Source organism: Mytilus californianus, unplaced genomic scaffold (genome assembly GCF_021869535.1).
Source record: "Mytilus californianus isolate M0D057914Y unplaced genomic scaffold, xbMytCali1.0.p SCAF_4, whole genome shotgun sequence".
Classification (NCBI taxonomy): domain Eukaryota; kingdom Metazoa; phylum Mollusca; class Bivalvia; order Mytilida; family Mytilidae; genus Mytilus; species Mytilus californianus.
Window position 1 is genome coordinate 34,428,738 of NW_026262690.1, and position 20,270 is coordinate 34,449,007.

Below are 20,270 nucleotides of genomic sequence, written 5' to 3' on the forward strand. Positions count from 1 at the left end.
GAATTTAAAGGAAATTTTGCCGTTTTTGGTTATTATCTTGAATATTATTATAGATAGAGATAAACTGTAAACAGCAATAATGTTCAGCAAAGTAAGATCTACAAATAAGTCAATTGACCAAAATGGTCAGTTGACCCCTTAAGGAGTTATTGGCTTTTATTGTCAATTTTTAACCATTTTTCGTAAATTTTTGTAATCTTTTACAAAAATCTTCACCTCTGAAACTACTAAAACAAATTTAACCAAACTTGTCCACAATCATCATTACGGTATCTAGTTTAAAAAATGTGTCCGATGACCCCGCCCGCGAACCAAGATGGCTGACATGGCTAAAAAATAGTACATAGGGTAAAATGCAGTTTTTGGCTCATATCTCTGAAACCAAAGTATTTAGAGCAAATCTGACGAGGATAAAATTGTTCATTAGGTCAAGATCTATCTGCCCTGAAATTTTCAGACCAATCAGGCAACACGTTGTTGGGTTGCTGCCCCTGAATTGGTAATTTTAAGAAAATTTTGCAGCTTTTGGTTATTATCTTGAATATTATTATAGATAGAGATAAACTGTAAACAGCAATAATGTACAGCTAAGTAAGATCTACAAATAAGTCAACATGACGAAAATTGTCAATTGACCCCTTAAGGAGTTATTGCCCTTTATATTCAATTTTTTACAATTTTCATAAATTTTGTAAATTTTTGTAAATTTTTACAAAATATTTTCCACTGTAACTACTGGGCCAAGTTCATTATAGATAGAGATAATTGTAAGCAGCAAGAATGTTCAGTAAAGGAAGATCTACAAACACATCACCATCACCAAAACACAATTTTGTCATGAATCCATCTATGTCCTTTGTTTAATATGCACATAGACCAAGGTGAGCGACACAGGCTCTTTAGAGCCTCTAGTTTCTTCATGCTTGAAGATATTGATTTGATATACATGTATGGTGTATTGTTCTATCATGACAAGTTTCAGATCAAGTTCGAATTTTGTTCCGGTCTGATGATTTTGTGCAGAGTTATGGTCCTTTGACTTAGAAAAATCACTAAAAATAATCAGCTTTCCACACTCTTTTTAGCTCACCTGGCCCAAAGGGCCAAGTGAGCTTTTCTCATCACTTGGCGTCCGTCGTCGTTGTCGTCCGTCGTCGTTAGCTTTTTACAAAAATCTTCTCCTCTAAAACCACTGGGCCAAATTTAATCAAACTAGGCCACAATCATCATTAAGGTATCTAGTTTAAAAAATGTGTCCGATGACCCCGCCAACCTACCAAGATGGCCGCCATGGCTAAAAATAGAACATAGGGGTAAAATGTAGATTTTGGCTTATATCTCTGAAACCAAAGCATTTAGAGTAAATCTGACGATGAATCGGACAACGCGTTGTTGGGTTGCTGCCCTTGAATTCGAATTTAAAGGAAATTTTGCCGTTTTTGGTTATTATCTTGAATATTATTATAGATAGAGATAAACTGTAAACAGCAATAATGTTCAGCAAAGTAAGATCTACAAATAAGTCAATTGACCAAAATGGTCAGTTGACCCCTTAAGGAGTTATTGCCTTTTATTGTCAATTTTTAACCATTTTTCGTAAATTTTTGTAATCTTTTACAAAAATCTTCACCTCTGAAACTACTAAAACAAATTTAACCAAACTTGTCCACAATCATCATTACGGTATCTAGTTTAAAAAATGTGTCCGATGACCCCGCCCGCGAACCAAGATGGCTGACATGGCTAAAAAATAGTACATAGGGTAAAATGCAGTTTTTGGCTCATATCTCTGAAACCAAAGTATTTAGAGCAAATCTGACGAGGATAAAATTGTTCATTAGGTCAAGATCTATCTGCCCTGAAATTTTCAGACCAATCAGGCAACACGTTGTTGGGTTGCTGCCCCTGAATTGGTAATTTTAAGAAAATTTTGCAGCTTTTGGTTATTATCTTGAATATTATTATAGATAGAGATAAACTGTAAACAGCAATAATGTACAGCTAAGTAAGATCTACAAATAAGTCAACATGACGAAAATTGTCAATTGACCCCTTAAGGAGTTATTGCCCTTTATATTCAATTTTTTACAATTTTCATAAATTTTGTAAATTTTTGTAAATTTTTACAAAATATTTTCCACTGTAACTACTGGGCCAAGTTCATTATAGATAGAGATAATTGTAAGCAGCAAGAATGTTCAGTAAAGGAAGATCTACAAACACATCACCATCACCAAAACACAATTTTGTCATGAATCCATCTATGTCCTTTGTTTAATATGCACATAGACCAAGGTGAGCGACACAGGCTCTTTAGAGCCTCTAGTTTCTTCATGCTTGAAGATATTGATTTGATATACATGTATGGTGTATTGTTCTATCATGACAAGTTTCAGATCAAGTTCGAATTTTGTTCCGGTCTGATGATTTTGTGCAGAGTTATGGTCCTTTGACTTAGAAAAATCACTAAAAATAATCAGCTTTCCACACTCTTTTTAGCTCACCTGGCCCAAAGGGCCAAGTGAGCTTTTCTCATCACTTGGCGTCCGTCGTCGTTGTCGTCCGTCGTCGTTAGCTTTTTACAAAAATCTTCTCCTCTAAAACCACTGGGCCAAATTTAATCAAACTAGGCCACAATCATCATTAAGGTATCTAGTTTAAAAAATGTGTCCGATGACCCCGCCAACCTACCAAGATGGCCGCCATGGCTAAAAATAGAACATAGGGGTAAAATGTAGATTTTGGCTTAGATCTCTGAAACCAAAGCATTTAGAGTAAATCTGACGATGAATCGGACAACGCGTTGTTGGGTTGCTGCCCTTGAATTCGAATTTAAAGGAAATTTTGCCGTTTTTGGTTATTATCTTGAATATTATTATAGATAGAGATAAACTGTAAACAGCAATAATGTTCAGCAAAGTAAGATCTACAAATAAGTCAATTGACCAAAATGGTCAGTTGACCCCTTAAGGAGTTATTGCCTTTTATTGTCAATTTTTAACCATTTTTCGTAAATTTTTGTAATCTTTTACAAAAATCTTCACCTCTGAAACTACTAAAACAAATTTAACCAAACTTGTCCACAATCATCATTACGGTATCTAGTTTAAAAAATGTGTCTGATGACCCCGCCCGCGAACCAAGATGGCTGACATGGCTAAAAAATAGTACATAGGGTAAAATGCAGTTTTTGGCTCATATCTCTGAAACCAAAGTATTTAGAGCAAATCTGACGAGGATAAAATTGTTCATTAGGTCAAGATCTATCTGCCCTGAAATTTTCAGACCAATCAGGCAACACGTTGTTGGGTTGCTGCCCCTGAATTGGTAATTTTAAGAAAATTTTGCAGCTTTTGGTTATTATCTTGAATATTATTATAGATAGAGATAAACTGTAAACAGCAATAATGTACAGCTAAGTAAGATCTACAAATAAGTCAACATGACGAAAATTGTCAATTGACCCCTTAAGGAGTTATTGCCCTTTATATTCAATTTTTTACAATTTTCATAAATTTTGTAAATTTTTGTAAATTTTTACAAAATATTTTCCACTGTAACTACTGGGCCAAGTTCATTATAGATAGAGATAATTGTAAGCAGCAAGAATGTTCAGTAAAGGAAGATCTACAAACACATCACCATCACCAAAACACAATTTTGTCATGAATCCATCTATGTCCTTTGTTTAATATGCACATAGACCAAGGTGAGCGACACAGGCTCTTTAGAGCCTCTAGTTTCTTCATGCTTGAAGATATTGATTTGATATACATGTATGGTGTATTGTTCTATCATGACAAGTTTCAGATCAAGTTCGAATTTTGTTCCGGTCTGATGATTTTGTGCAGAGTTATGGTCCTTTGACTTAGAAAAATCACTAAAAATAATCAGCTTTCCACACTCTTTTTGATATACATGTATGGTGTATTGTTCTATCATGACAAGTTTCAGATCAAGTTCGAATTTTGTTCCGGTCTGATGATTTTGTGCAGAGTTATGGTCCTTTGACTTAGAAAAATCACTAAAAATAATCAGCTTTCCACACTCTTTTTAGCTCACCTGGCCCAAAGGGCCAAGTGAGCTTTTCTCATCACTTGGCGTCCATCGTCGTTGTCGTCCGTCGTCGTTAGCTTTTTACAAAAATCTTCTCCTCTAAAACCACTGGGCCAAATTTAATCAAACTAGGCCACAATCATCATTAAGGTATCTAGTTTAAAAAATGTGTCCGATGACCCCGCCAACCTACCAAGATGGCCGCCATGGCTAAAAATAGAACATAGGGGTAAAATGTAGATTTTGGCTTATATCTCTGAAACCAAAGCATTTAGAGTAAATCTGACGATGAATCGGACAACGCGTTGTTGGGTTGCTGCCCTTGAATTCGAATTTAAAGGAAATTTTGCCGTTTTTGGTTATTATCTTGAATATTATTATAGATAGAGATAAACTGTAAACAGCAATAATGTTCAGCAAAGTAAGATCTACAAATAAGTCAATTGACCAAAATGGTCAGTTGACCCCTTAAGGAGTTATTGGCTTTTATTGTCAATTTTTAACCATTTTTCGTAAATTTTTGTAATCTTTTACAAAAATCTTCACCTCTGAAACTACTAAAACAAATTTAACCAAACTTGTCCACAATCATCATTACGGTATCTAGTTTAAAAAATGTGTCCGATGACCCCGCCCGCGAACCAAGATGGCTGACATGGCTAAAAAATAGTACATAGGGTAAAATGCAGTTTTTGGCTCATATCTCTGAAACCAAAGTATTTAGAGCAAATCTGACGAGGATAAAATTGTTCATTAGGTCAAGATCTATCTGCCCTGAAATTTTCAGACCAATCAGGCAACACGTTGTTGGGTTGCTGCCCCTGAATTGGTAATTTTAAGAAAATTTTGCAGCTTTTGGTTATTATCTTGAATATTATTATAGATAGAGATAAACTGTAAACAGCAATAATGTACAGCTAAGTAAGATCTACAAATAAGTCAACATGACGAAAATTGTCAATTGACCCCTTAAAGAGTTATTGCCCTTTATATTCAATTTTTTACAATTTTCATAAATTTTGTAAATTTTTGTAAATTTTTACAAAATATTTTCCACTGTAACTACTGGGCCAAGTTCATTATAGATAGAGATAATTGTAAGCAGCAAGAATGTTCAGTAAAGGAAGATCTACAAACACATCACCATCACCAAAACACAATTTTGTCATGAATCCATCTATGTCCTTTGTTTAATATGCACATAGACCAAGGTGAGCGACACAGGCTCTTTAGAGCCTCTAGTTTCTTCATGCTTGAAGATATTGATTTGATATACATGTATGGTGTATTGTTCTATCATGACAAGTTTCAGATCAAGTTCGAATTTTGTTCCGGTCTGATGATTTTGTGCAGAGTTATGGTCCTTTGACTTAGAAAAATCACTAAAAATAATCAGCTTTCCACACTCTTTTTAGCTCACCTGGCCCAAAGGGCCAAGTGAGCTTTTCTCATCACTTGGCGTCCGTCGTCGTTGTCGTCCGTCGTCGTTAGCTTTTTACAAAAATCTTCTCCTCTAAAACCACTGGGCCAAATTTAATCAAACTAGGCCACAATCATCATTAAGGTATCTAGTTTAAAAAATGTGTCCGATGACCCCGCCAACCTACCAAGATGGCCGCCATGGCTAAAAATAGAACATAGGGGTAAAATGTAGATTTTGGCTTAGATCTCTGAAACCAAAGCATTTAGAGTAAATCTGACGATGAATCGGACAACGCGTTGTTGGGTTGCTGCCCTTGAATTCGAATTTAAAGGAAATTTTGCCGTTTTTGGTTATTATCTTGAATATTATTATAGATAGAGATAAACTGTAAACAGCAATAATGTTCAGCAAAGTAAGATCTACAAATAAGTCAATTGACCAAAATGGTCAGTTGACCCCTTAAGGAGTTATTGGCTTTTATTGTCAATTTTTAACCATTTTTCGTAAATTTTTGTAATCTTTTACAAAAATCTTCACCTCTGAAACTACTAAAACAAATTTAACCAAACTTGTCCACAATCATCATTACGGTATCTAGTTTAAAAAATGTGTCCGATGACCCCGCCCGCGAACCAAGATGGCTGACATGGCTAAAAAATAGTACATAGGGTAAAATGCAGTTTTTGGCTCATATCTCTGAAACCAAAGTATTTAGAGCAAATCTGACGAGGATAAAATTGTTCATTAGGTCAAGATCTATCTGCCCTGAAATTTTCAGACCAATCAGGCAACACGTTGTTGGGTTGCTGCCCCTGAATTGGTAATTTTAAGAAAATTTTGCAGCTTTTGGTTATTATCTTGAATATTATTATAGATAGAGATAAACTGTAAACAGCAATAATGTACAGCTAAGTAAGATCTACAAATAAGTCAACATGACGAAAATTGTCAATTGACCCCTTAAGGAGTTATTGCCCTTTATATTCAATTTTTTACAATTTTCATAAATTTTGTAAATTTTTGTAAATTTTTACAAAATATTTTCCACTGTAACTACTGGGCCAAGTTCATTATAGATAGAGATAATTGTAAGCAGCAAGAATGTTCAGTAAAGGAAGATCTACAAACACATCACCATCACCAAAACACAATTTTGTCATGAATCCATCTATGTCCTTTGTTTAATATGCACATAGACCAAGGTGAGCGACACAGGCTCTTTAGAGCCTCTAGTTTCTTCATGCTTGAAGATATTGATTTGATATACATGTATGGTGTATTGTTCTATCATGACAAGTTTCAGATCAAGTTCGAATTTTGTTCCGGTCTGATGATTTTGTGCAGAGTTATGGTCCTTTGACTTAGAAAAATCACTAAAAATAATCAGCTTTCCACACTCTTTTTAGCTCACCTGGCCCAAAGGGCCAAGTGAGCTTTTCTCATCACTTGGCGTCCGTCGTCGTTGTCGTCCGTCGTCGTTAGCTTTTTACAAAAATCTTCTCCTCTAAAACCACTGGGCCAAATTTAATCAAACTAGGCCACAATCATCATTAAGGTATCTAGTTTAAAAAATGTGTCCGATGACCCCGCCAACCTACCAAGATGGCCGCCATGGCTAAAAATAGAACATAGGGGTAAAATGTAGATTTTGGCTTAGATCTCTGAAACCAAAGCATTTAGAGTAAATCTGACGATGAATCGGACAACGCGTTGTTGGGTTGCTGCCCTTGAATTCGAATTTAAAGGAAATTTTGCCGTTTTTGGTTATTATCTTGAATATTATTATAGATAGAGATAAACTGTAAACAGCAATAATGTTCAGCAAAGTAAGATCTACAAATAAGTCAATTGACCAAAATGGTCAGTTGACCCCTTAAGGAGTTATTGGCTTTTATTGTCAATTTTTAACCATTTTTCGTAAATTTTTGTAATCTTTTACAAAAATCTTCACCTCTGAAACTACTAAAACAAATTTAACCAAACTTGTCCACAATCATCATTACGGTATCTAGTTTAAAAAATGTGTCCGATGACCCCGCCCGCGAACCAAGATGGCTGACATGGCTAAAAAATAGTACATAGGGTAAAATGCAGTTTTTGGCTCATATCTCTGAAACCAAAGTATTTAGAGCAAATCTGACGAGGATAAAATTGTTCATTAGGTCAAGATCTATCTGCCCTGAAATTTTCAGACCAATCAGGCAACACGTTGTTGGGTTGCTGCCCCTGAATTGGTAATTTTAAGAAAATTTTGCAGCTTTTGGTTATTATCTTGAATATTATTATAGATAGAGATAAACTGTAAACAGCAATAATGTACAGCTAAGTAAGATCTACAAATAAGTCAACATGACGAAAATTGTCAATTGACCCCTTAAGGAGTTATTGCCCTTTATATTCAATTTTTTACAATTTTCATAAATTTTGTAAATTTTTGTAAATTTTTACAAAATATTTTCCACTGTAACTACTGGGCCAAGTTCATTATAGATAGAGATAATTGTAAGCAGCAAGAATGTTCAGTAAAGGAAGATCTACAAACACATCACCATCACCAAAACACAATTTTGTCATGAATCCATCTATGTCCTTTGTTTAATATGCACATAGACCAAGGTGAGCGACACAGGCTCTTTAGAGCCTCTAGTTTCTTCATGCTTGAAGATATTGATTTGATATACATGTATGGTGTATTGTTCTATCATGACAAGTTTCAGATCAAGTTCGAATTTTGTTCCGGTCTGATGATTTTGTGCAGAGTTATGGTCCTTTGACTTAGAAAAATCACTAAAAATAATCAGCTTTCCACACTCTTTTTAGCTCACCTGGCCCAAAGGGCCAAGTGAGCTTTTCTCATCACTTGGCGTCCGTCGTCGTTGTCGTCCGTCGTCGTTAGCTTTTTACAAAAATCTTCTCCTCTAAAACCACTGGGCCAAATTTAATCAAACTAGGCCACAATCATCATTAAGGTATCTAGTTTAAAAAATGTGTCCGATGACCCCGCCAACCTACCAAGATGGCCGCCATGGCTAAAAATAGAACATAGGGGTAAAATGTAGATTTTGGCTTAGATCTCTGAAACCAAAGCATTTAGAGTAAATCTGACGATGAATCGGACAACGCGTTGTTGGGTTGCTGCCCTTGAATTCGAATTTAAAGGAAATTTTGCCGTTTTTGGTTATTATCTTGAATATTATTATAGATAGAGATAAACTGTAAACAGCAATAATGTTCAGCAAAGTAAGATCTACAAATAAGTCAATTGACCAAAATGGTCAGTTGACCCCTTAAGGAGTTATTGCCTTTTATTGTCAATTTTTAACCATTTTTCGTAAATTTTTGTAATCTTTTACAAAAATCTTCACCTCTGAAACTACTAAAACAAATTTAACCAAACTTGTCCACAATCATCATTACGGTATCTAGTTTAAAAAATGTGTCCGATGACCCCGCCCGCGAACCAAGATGGCTGACATGGCTAAAAAATAGTACATAGGGTAAAATGCAGTTTTTGGCTCATATCTCTGAAACCAAAGTATTTAGAGCAAATCTGACGAGGATAAAATTGTTCATTAGGTCAAGATCTATCTGCCCTGAAATTTTCAGACAAATCTGACAACCTGTTGTTGGGTTGCTGCCCCTGAATTGGTAATTTTAAGGAAATTTTGCAGCTTTTGGTTATTATCTTGAATATTATTATAGATAGAGATAAACTGTAAACAGCAATAATGTTCAGCAAAGTAAGATCTACAAATAAGTCAATTGACCAAAATGGTCAGTTGACCCCTTAAGGAGTTATTGCCTTTTATTGTCAATTTTTAACCATTTTTCGTAAATTTTTGTAATCTTTTACAAAAATCTTCACCTCTGAAACTACTAAAACAAATTTAACCAAACTTGTCCACAATCATCATTACGGTATCTAGTTTAAAAAATGTGTCCGATGACCCCGCCCGCGAACCAAGATGGCTGACATGGCTAAAAAATAGTACATAGGGTAAAATGCAGTTTTTGGCTCATATCTCTGAAACCAAAGTATTTAGAGCAAATCTGACGAGGATAAAATTGTTCATTAGGTCAAGATCTATCTGCCCTGAAATTTTCAGACCAATCAGGCAACACGTTGTTGGGTTGCTGCCCCTGAATTGGTAATTTTAAGAAAATTTTGCAGCTTTTGGTTATTATCTTGAATATTATTATAGATAGAGATAAACTGTAAACAGCAATAATGTACAGCTAAGTAAGATCTACAAATAAGTCAACATGACGAAAATTGTCAATTGACCCCTTAAGGAGTTATTGCTCTTTATATTCAATTTTTTACAATTTTCATAAATTTTGTAAATTTTTGTAAATTTTTACAAAATATTTTCCACTGTAACTACTGGGCCAAGTTCATTATAGATAGAGATAATTGTAAGCAGCAAGAATGTTCAGTAAAGGAAGATCTACAAACACATCACCATCACCAAAACACAATTTTGTCATGAATCCATCTATGTCCTTTGTTTAATATGCACATAGACCAAGGTGAGCGACACAGGCTCTTTAGAGCCTCTAGTTTCTTCATGCTTGAAGATATTGATTTGATATACATGTATGGTGTATTGTTCTATCATGACAAGTTTCAGATCAAGTTCGAATTTTGTTCCGGTCTGATGATTTTGTGCAGAGTTATGGTCCTTTGACTTAGAAAAATCACTAAAAATAATCAGCTTTCCGCACTCTTTTTAGCTCACCTGGCCCAAAGGGCCAAGTGAGCTTTTCTCATCACTTGGCGTCCGTCGTCGTTGTCGTCCGTCGTCGTTAGCTTTTTACAAAAATCTTCTCCTCTAAAACCACTGGGCCAAATTTAATCAAACTAGGCCACAATCATCATTACGGTATCTAGTTTAAAAAATGTGTCCGATGACCCCGCCAACCAACCAAGATGGCCGCCATGGCTAAAAATAGAACATAGGGGTAAAATGTAGATTTTGGCTTATATCTCTGAAACCAAAGCATTAAGAGTAAATCTGACAAAGGGTAAAACTGATTATCAGGTCAAGATCTATCTGCCCTGAAATTTTCAGACAAATCTGACAACCTGTTGTTGGGTTGCTGCCCCTGAATTGGTAATTTTAAGGAAATTTTGCAGTTTTTGGTTATTATCTTGAATATTATTATAGATAGAGATAAACTGTAAACAGCAATAATGTTCAGCAAAGTAAGATCTACAAATAAGTTGCCATGACAAAAATTGTCAGTCGACCCCTTTAGGAGTTATTGCCCTTAATAGTCAATTTTTAACAATTTTTCGTAAATTTTTGTAATCTTTTACAAAAAACTTCTACTCTGAAACTAATGAGACAAATTAAACCATACTTGGCCATAATCATAATTATGGTATCTGTTTTGAAAAATTTGTCCGATGACCCCGCCTTCCAACCATCATGGCCAACTTGGCTAAAAATAGAACATAGGGGTAAAATGCAGTTTTTGGTTTATATCTCTGAAACTAAAGCATTTAGAGCAAATCTGACAGGTGGCAAAAATGTTCATGAGATTTAGATTTATCTGTCCTGAAATTTTCAGACGAATCCGACAACCCGTTGTTGGGTTGCTGCCCCTGAGTTAGTAATTTTTACAAAAATTTTGCAGTTTTTTGTTATTATCTTAGATATCATTATGATATCTAATAACTAATACTATTAATTATGATTTTAACCTTAATTTACATGATTTCCAAAGCATCAGTAAATACAGGTGAGCGACACAGGCTCTTGAGAGCCTCTAGTTTGTCATTCTTGAAGATATTGATTTGATAATTGGCATATAGTTTTATCATAACAAGTTACAGTATAAGTTCTAATTTTGTTCCGGTCTGATGATTTTGTGCAGAGTTATGGTCCTTTGACTTAGAAAATTCACTCAAATAAATCAGCTTAGACAATGGGGGTACATACTTGACTTATTCCAAAGTTTTTATTTTATTGAATACTTATGTACTTACTTTATTTTTTCTCGTCCGAGTATGTACGGTAGTTTGATCAGCCTTGCCTTTATTCCCCACTGAAGTTTTTTTTCTTGTCTACGAGCATTTAAAGGTGAATGTATTGTCATGATTTATTATACTGTTTATACTACATTTGTACATTTATATTGCCATTATAATTTGAAAGTTTTTGCTTGAATAATAGGAATTGAACATTTTTGAACCCAGATTATTTATTGATATATAGAAGTGACTATTTAATAGTATTAGACAATTGTGGATGGAGTTATATATTGTAATGGACTATTTTGATATCTTTTTCCTGAAACCTTTCCAGATTGTTTGGATTCTTTCTAATCATGTTTTGTGACTGTTTATGACCTACATTTTGATTTGATAATTTTTATACGACCGCAAAAAATTTTTGAGGTCGTATATTGGTATGACGTTGGCGTTGTCGTCCGAAGACACATTGGTTTTCGCACAATAACTTTAGTTGAAGTGAATGGATCTCTATCAAATTTTACCATAAGGTTCAATACCACAAAAGGAAGGTTGGGATTGATTTTGGGGGTTATGGTACCAACAGTTAGGGAATTAGGGGCCAAAAAAGGGCCCAAATAAGCATTTTTCTAGTTTCCAGACAATAACTTGTGGAACAGTGTATGAATCTCTCTGAAATTATACCACAAGTTTCCATACCACAAAAGAATGGCAAGGATTGACTTTGGGGGGTAATGCTCAAACCGTTTAGGAATTAGGGGCAAAAAAGGGAGAAAAACAAGGGTTTCCTGGTTAATGGACAATTTAAAAGCAGTGTAACGGAGGTAATCAAAATACATTTAAAGTATTTTAAAAAAAAATTTGATTACCTCCCTTACATTGCTTTTAAATTATGTATAAAGATGTTGTATTGTCTTGAGGTGATTAGCTGTCAATTAATTTTTAGAAGTTACTATTAAAGGACTATTAATTTTAGCCATGATTATGTATGTCATTTTCTATTTTAAGACTTTTATGATGTATTTAAATTGGTAATTATGGTTGCAAACTCCATTTGAAATTTGAATTGAGATTATGACCATATCTTGTGGGAATGAATTTTTTTTTTGGAAAAAAAGGGGGGGAGGTGGGAAAAAAATTGGGGGGGGAATAAATTGTGGAGGGGAGGGGGACAATTTTTTCTCATTTCAGATTTCAGAAAATAAAAAGAAAATTTCTTCAGATATTTTTTTTTTGTAAAGTAAAGGAGGGGAGGGGGGGGGTCAATACGCAACAACATGGTGTATTGCACAAAAGCAAAAAATTGAATATAAATTCAAATCACATAACCAATTCTAAGTTTTTTGACTACAGTTATTCTGTGTCAGAAACCTATTATGTGTCAAATATTTAATTACAATCCAAATTCAGACCTGTATCAAGCGCGAATATTTTGTCCATTTTTGACCCAACCTCTGCGGTTGTATCCAGCTGCGCTCAGCAAAGCATTTTATTGCTTGAGTTACGGAATTTGACTACTGTAAACTCAGAAATTATTGCGTGCATTTATTATGATTTTTGTACGAAAATAAGAGATTAATTTTTGCAATTTCAGGGAAAACTTTATACAGATATATGTATCAGATATCAGAATCAGGTTCTTATTATTGCGATACTCACCCAGTCACATTATTTGCAATCAATGAAAACTCAGCAATAATTTCTGAATTTATAGTATTTTGGCCTGTTTCATAACTTATAAAGACTAGTCCTCAAGACATTCCCCCATCCCCAAAGATTTCATACTCTGTCAGGATGTTTTTCATTATGTATAGTTGCCCATATTCTGTATATTCATTTGTTCTGTATATTCATTGTTATTTTTTTGGTATTTTGCAGATAGATAGATTTTGTTTTATCTTTCACACTGTGCTTTATGAGGTCTCCTAATCTCTTCATTTGTTTTTGCTCATTGTTTACATTCAAAAGTGAGTTTATATGTTTGATTTTTTATGCCCCTACCGTAGCGGAGGGGGCATTAAGTTTTACCCTTGTCCGTCCGTACCTCCCAAAGTTGGTGTCCGTTCTCTAACTTTAGTTTGCCTCAACCAAATGTTATGAAACTTATTCACAATGCTTATTACCACAAAACACAGATCAATTTTGAAATTTTGGTGTGTCACTTTAACCTTTCTAGAGTTATGCCCCTTTACAAATGGAAAAATTGGTGAATTTTTCGTTTCCGTTCTCTAACTTTAGTTTGCCTCAACCAAATGTTATGAAACTTATACACAATGCTTGTTACCACAAAATACAGATCAAGTTTGAATTTTTGTGGCGTCACTTTTACTGTTCTAGAGTTATGCCCCTTTAAAAATGGAAAAATTGCTAAATTTTTTGTTTCTGTTCTCTAACTTAAGTATGCCTCAACCAAATGTTATGAAAAATATACACAATGCTTATTACCACAAAACACAGATCAAGTTTGATTTTTGGTGGTGTCACTTTTACTGTTTTAGAGTTATGCCCCTTTACAAAAGGAAAAATTGCTGAACTTTTTGTTTCCATTCCCTAATTTAAGTTTGCCTCAACCAAATGTTATGAAACTTATACACAATGCTAATTACCACAAAACACAGATCAACTTCAAATTTTGGTGGCATCACTTTTGCTGTTCTAGAGTTATGCCCTCCTTAAATGGAAAAATTGCTGAATTTTTCGGTTCAGTTCTCTTCCTCTATTAGTTTGCCTCAACCAAATGTTATGAAACGTATACACAATGCTTATTACCACAAAACTCAGATCAAGTTCAAATTTGGGTAATATCACTTTTACAGTTCTTGAGTTATATCCCTTTATAACATTATATGCAAGCGGGGGCATCATCTGTGTCCCATGGACACATTCCCCATTTATTTATATCTATATTTTAAATTTCATATAATTTTTATCTGATTCAGGTCTTCTTAATATAATTCACTTTTGCTATATATGAATTTTCATTGATGTGTCCTATGCTTGACTGGAAGAACTATTTTGTTAAGATTTCCAGGCCAGAAGCCAGATGTAGTTTTCTCATTAAATGACAAATTGGTGAAGAGTGGGGACACTACACAAAGTCCAAAGGACCACAAAATGGTTTTAACAGGTCTGGGGAATCAGAACTTGGTTGTATTCTCTGAGACCCCACCAATGATAACAGCAGGTAGGTAGTCCATAAACAACGCTCTTTTTTATGGCAAAGTTAATAGCTTTTTAGAGACAAAGAAGCCAATAAAATATGTTAATGGCAGGAATGAATGTGTTAAAACTCTGCAATAAATTTTGAAAAGCTTGAAAAAAGAGGGGCAAAAGATACCAGAGGGACATTCAAACTCATAAATCAAAAATAAACTGACAACACCATGGCTAAAAAAGAAAAAGACAAACAGACAAACAATAGTACACAAAACACAACATAGAAAACTAAAGACTAAGCAACACGAACCCCACCAACCCCACCAAAAATTTGGGGAGATCTCAGGTGCTCCGGAAGGGTAAGCAGATCTTGCTCCACATGAAGCTACATTTGTAAATTGATGAACTATAGGAACAGAAAACTATAGTTTCAATGAAAAATTGATAAGCCACTAGTGTTAGGTCAATGATAGTTGGTATGCAGTTGTATAAGCATTGACATATCTCATTGCCATGGAGATTATTTGGTCCAGCCCCCTCAGTAATGGTCTATTGACCTTGAAACTTTTGCTTAGTTTACATGTATTTGTGATAAGGTCAGTTTATGGGGAACCACTAATGGTATATGTCTATGGCATTTGATATGCATTTGTATCAGCATTGGTACATCTCATTTCCAGGAAAAAAATTTGGACCAGCTCCTCAGTCATGGTTTAATGACTTAATGTTTGCTTAGTTTACATAGATATAAGAAGATGTGGTATGAGTGCCAATGAGACAACTCTCCATCCAAGTCACAATTTGTAAAAGTAAACCATTAAAGGTCAAAGTATGGCCTTCAACACAGAGCCTTGGCTAGTTTTGGTCAGTTTGTGAGGAACCATTAGTAGTAAGTCAGTGATATTTGGTATGCAGCTGTATTAACATTGACAATTCTTATTTCCATGGAGATTATTTGAACCTCCATCTTCAGTCATGGTCCATTGACTTTGAATGTTTTGCATAGTTTACATGTTTATATATGCATATTTTAATTTCAACATTTGCATTTTACTATCAAAATAACAAAAAGTGAGACATATCTCTGTGTCAACAGTTAATAGTAATAAGGTCTGTTTCTCAGATATTATATAAAGCATGATAAGCACTTAGGGAACTATATTTGGTGTATGAAATGATTGTAAAGTAAATGTGTCCTTCTTTCAGTGTTGATCAGACCTTGATAACTTTTTTTCTGAGTCGTTGATAATATCTAGTTTATGTGATATCTGTGAGAGTTGCAACAGAAATTTAATTATAATCAGAATAGAGATGAGACATTTCAGCATGTGCATTCTTGTTTTATTGCAAATCTGATATGTGTTGATAAAGAAATTGGTACTTCAGAAGTGTAGCAACTTGATTACAGTGTTTTTTGGAAATGAAAACATATCTTAATATTGATTTGACCATAGGCGACCTTCTTTATTCCCTAAGTTGAACTGTGAGGAAAATTATAGTGGTTGAGTATGTTTCCATAAATTATCAACCGTGACCAATCTAACATTTAATAAATTTAGTTAACTGAAGATTATACTAATTGTGAGATTTATCAGTGGCATAGAATATGCTGAATGGAATAAAATTTGAATTTAGTTCATAAGTTATTGTTTTTGTCATTTAAAAATCCTTCAGACATCATAGGATTTTTACATTATTAAAACAGTTGTTCAGACTACATGAAGATTGAGATTTGATATATTTGTTACAGGGCCAGAACATTGTCAAGTCAATGACCAGATATTGAAAGTTGGTGTCTTACTAAATTGGGATAAGATGTGTTTCTGTTCAATCAGTGCTTTTTATAAAATTTCTTTAAAACAGACTTTTCACACACAAAGTATATTTGATACTGTAAATTCAGAAATTATGGCGATTTTTGAAGAATGGACAAAATGGTGAGATTAATTATTGTGATTTCACTGAAATCTGCATACAGATATATGTGTCAGATATCAGAATGCGAGTTCTTCTTATTGCGATACTCACCCAGTTGCATTATACGCATTAATAAAAACCTCGCAATAATTTCTGAATTTACAGTACCGGTATATTAAATACATTCTGTACAATTGCTGTTGTTAGATGAATAAAAAGTGTTTATTTGTTTGTAGATTCTGGTGCTAAACCTGACCATTTAGTTGGTAAGTGTCAATAACAAAATACATACCTGTTAAGCTGATCATTTAATTGGTAAGTGTCAATACCAAATTACATACCTGTTAAGCTGATCATTTAATCGGTAAGTGTCAATACCAAAGTACATACCTGATAAGCTGATCATTTTTATTTGTAAGTGTCAATACCAAATTACATACCTGTTAAGCTGATCATTTAATTGGTAAGCGTCAATACCAAAGTACATACCTGATAAGCTGATCATTTTTATTGGTAAGTGTCAATACCAAAGTACATACCTGTTAAGCTGATAATTTAATTGGTAAGTGTCAATACCAAAGTACATACCTGATAAGCTGATCATTTTTATTGGTAAGTGTCAATACCAAAGTACATACCTGTTAAGCTGATCATTTAATTGGTAAGTGTCAATACCAAAGTACATACCTGATAAGCTGATCATTTTTATTGGTAAGTGTCAATACCAAAGTACATACCTGTATACATGGTATACCTGATCATTTAATTGGTAAATTAAAAAAAATCAATTTCCAGCTTGTTTTTTCTCAGAAACAAGCTTGATAATCTTTGTTTTATTTTCTTATTTCAAAGATCTTACCTTGTCCTACAACATCAAAGTTCAAATGAAGTGGATGTAAGTAATTATAGGCCTTTGATCCTTGATTTACAGATTGTTCACAAGATATTTGTATTACCAGTATTATGATTTTTGAAATTTGTTTTATTACAGATAAATTAGGAATTGAGGGGAAAGTTATTCAGCGGGCTGAGTGTCGACCTATAGCAGATAACAACTACCTCAAATTAAAAAGGTATATTTCTTTTGAGTTATTTGTGTAGATTATCGGGTTTTCTACATGTTGATTTCTTAAAATATCAGCCGCAATTCATAATGTGAACCTTTTTGGCGATTGAATGCAGTGAACGAGTAATAAAGTTTCTAATTGTGTAGAGTGGCTGATATTATACGATATCTATACGTAGAAAACCTGATAATCTGTTTATCATTCTATTACTATTACTGGTCTTTTTCCCCTCCCTTAGACAGTTTTATGCTTGAAGATAGGAAACTTGATAACGTCTCCTCACACATTATGACGTCGCTGATAACTTCTCAGACATTGTGACATCACTGATAATGTCTGTTCATGTCTCAAAGCCGTGATACATGATACAACAGTTTGTTTTCAAGGGGTTAAGCAATTGGTGAATAAATGTTTTGGAGAAATACAACAGTTTGTTGTTGAGGTGTTATGCAATGTGAATCAATGTTAATGAGAGATACAACAATTTGTATTTAAGGGGTTAAGCAATTTGAATCAATGTATGGAAGGGATACAACATTTTGTTGTTGAGGGGTCAACCAAAAGTTTATATGTGGTTTTTGCAATTTAGTGAATTTTTTATTAACTTCCCTATTTATTATACATTTTTACTGAATAAGAATATAGTTTATATCTACCTTTACATAAATAGTATACCAAGTAATAAACAGGGTTGCCACTAGTCCTTGGAAACAACAAAAAGACTTGAATTCACGAAAATGATGGAAAAACCCTTGAATTTCTAGCATACAGTAGCACGTTTCGAAATTCAAGTTATTTTCTTCTTGCAACACTGTGTTACACAAAATCCATTTAAGAATTAGTTTTCAATTTTTTGAAACGTTTGTAAAAGGCAAGATTGTTTTGCCATGATTTTAGCATTATCCTTTCAACTTCACTTTCCGCTGTATAGATGATGTCCTTTCACTAAATGATTCAAAGTTTGGTGACTATGTTGAATGCATCTATCCCATCGAACTTGAGATAAAGGATACAACAGATACAGTTAAGTCTGCCTCATATCTTGACTAACATCTAGAAATTGAAAATGAGGGTCTATTGTAAACAAAACTTTGCAACAAAAGAGATGATTTCAGTTTCCCAAATGTGGACTTTCCATTTCTATGTAGCAACACTCCAGCAACATGTGTATGGAGTATATATCTCCCAGTTGATACAATATTCTAGGGCTTGTATTTCCTATCATAATTTCTTTGATAGAGGGTTGCTTCTCACAAGGAAGCTACTAAAGCAAGAGTTCCAAGTAGCTATAGTGAAGTTGAAATCATCCCTTCTTAAATTTTACCTGGCGCCATCACATGCTAGTTAGCTGTTATGGAATATTTGTTTCACAGATGACAATAGTTTATATGTTCCAATACCTCTTTTCCCCGAATGTGACCTACGGAATTAGACTTTTCATAGGGTTAGTACTTACACGATTGGTGCCACATGTGGAGCAGGATCTGCTTACCCTTCCGGAGCACCTGAGATCACCCCTGGTTTTTGGTGGGGTTCATGTTGCTCAGTCTTTAGTTTTCTATGTTGTGTTTTGTGTACTTTGTTTATCTTTTGGTCTTTTTCTTTTTTTTGCCATGGTGTTGTCAGTTTATTTTCGACTTATGAGTTTGAATGTCCCTTTGGTATATTTCGCCCCTGTTTTAAGCACTAAGTAACTGAGCTTTAGAGTGCTTGTTTTTTTTTCGTAACTGTTCCCAATTTTAATGTCTTACAGTTGAAAATAGAAGAATGTCCAGGAGAATTGTGAAAAAAACCTGGAATTTCTTTCAATGCTAAAAAAGTGGGAACCCTGAAAATTAATTTTTCAAATAAAAGATTTCTCATCAATTTTTGGAATAACATTAATACAGGCTCATTTGTTATTCAAACACAACTATGCCACACAGACTTAGATGACTCATTATTCAAGTATTTTACTTAATCTATACATATTTTGTTTTTGTTAATGAGTGAATTTTGAAAGTTTATTAAATCTTGAATATATGAATAATCCAATCGGAAGTGGAATGATAAGCAACTTCTATTATTTGATAGGTTTTGAGTAAAGTGCATAAGCCTTAACATGCGTTAGTTTAAATGGTGTACCTGAATTCATGATTTATATAAACTAACATATTTTCGTGATTTACTTCAAAATAGTTCTGCTGTAAGTAGATACAAATAACACTTTTATAAAATTATTTGAATATACTGAAATAAGTTTTTGTGTGACATTTTGTTTTTGACTTAACAACAAATTAACTGTTATATCCATACTATGATTTTTGTGTAAACAGTTGTTAGCAGAAAAAAGTGTGAATTATTTATGGCTAAGATGACCTTTTGATGACCATGTAAAAGAGATGTAGACAATTCAATACAACTTTTACACCTACAGTGCATGGCCAAAAATATTTTGCCATATTTTTCATATAAAAGTACATATTTTAAAGATATTTATTATTTGAATTTTACAAACAAGGTGTTAAAAGATGCAAAATTGTTTAAAGTATATTTATTTATTTTCTGCTCTTTGATTGGGTTGTTGTCTCTTTGACACATTCCCCGTTTCCATTCTCTATCCTATTGTTTATTTGGTCATAGTTATGTCATCAATAATTTTTGTTTTCCCTTAATATGAACATGTACAATATTT

The 20,270-nt window shown here is 33.8% G+C and overlaps 1 protein-coding gene across 1 annotated transcript in view; it reads left to right on the top strand.

Annotated features, from left to right (window-relative positions):
* LOC127737949 (general transcription factor IIF subunit 2-like) overlaps positions 1-20,270 on the top strand; it is an 89,216-nt gene that overhangs the window by 23,008 nt on the left and 45,938 nt on the right. Inside the window, exons 3-5 of the mRNA XM_052248920.1 lie at positions 14,480-14,640; positions 16,766-16,795; positions 17,521-17,602. Coding sequence (XP_052104880.1) covers positions 14,480-14,640; positions 16,766-16,795; positions 17,521-17,602 — 273 coding nt within the window. The remainder of the gene's footprint in view (positions 1-14,479; positions 14,641-16,765; positions 16,796-17,520; positions 17,603-20,270) is intronic.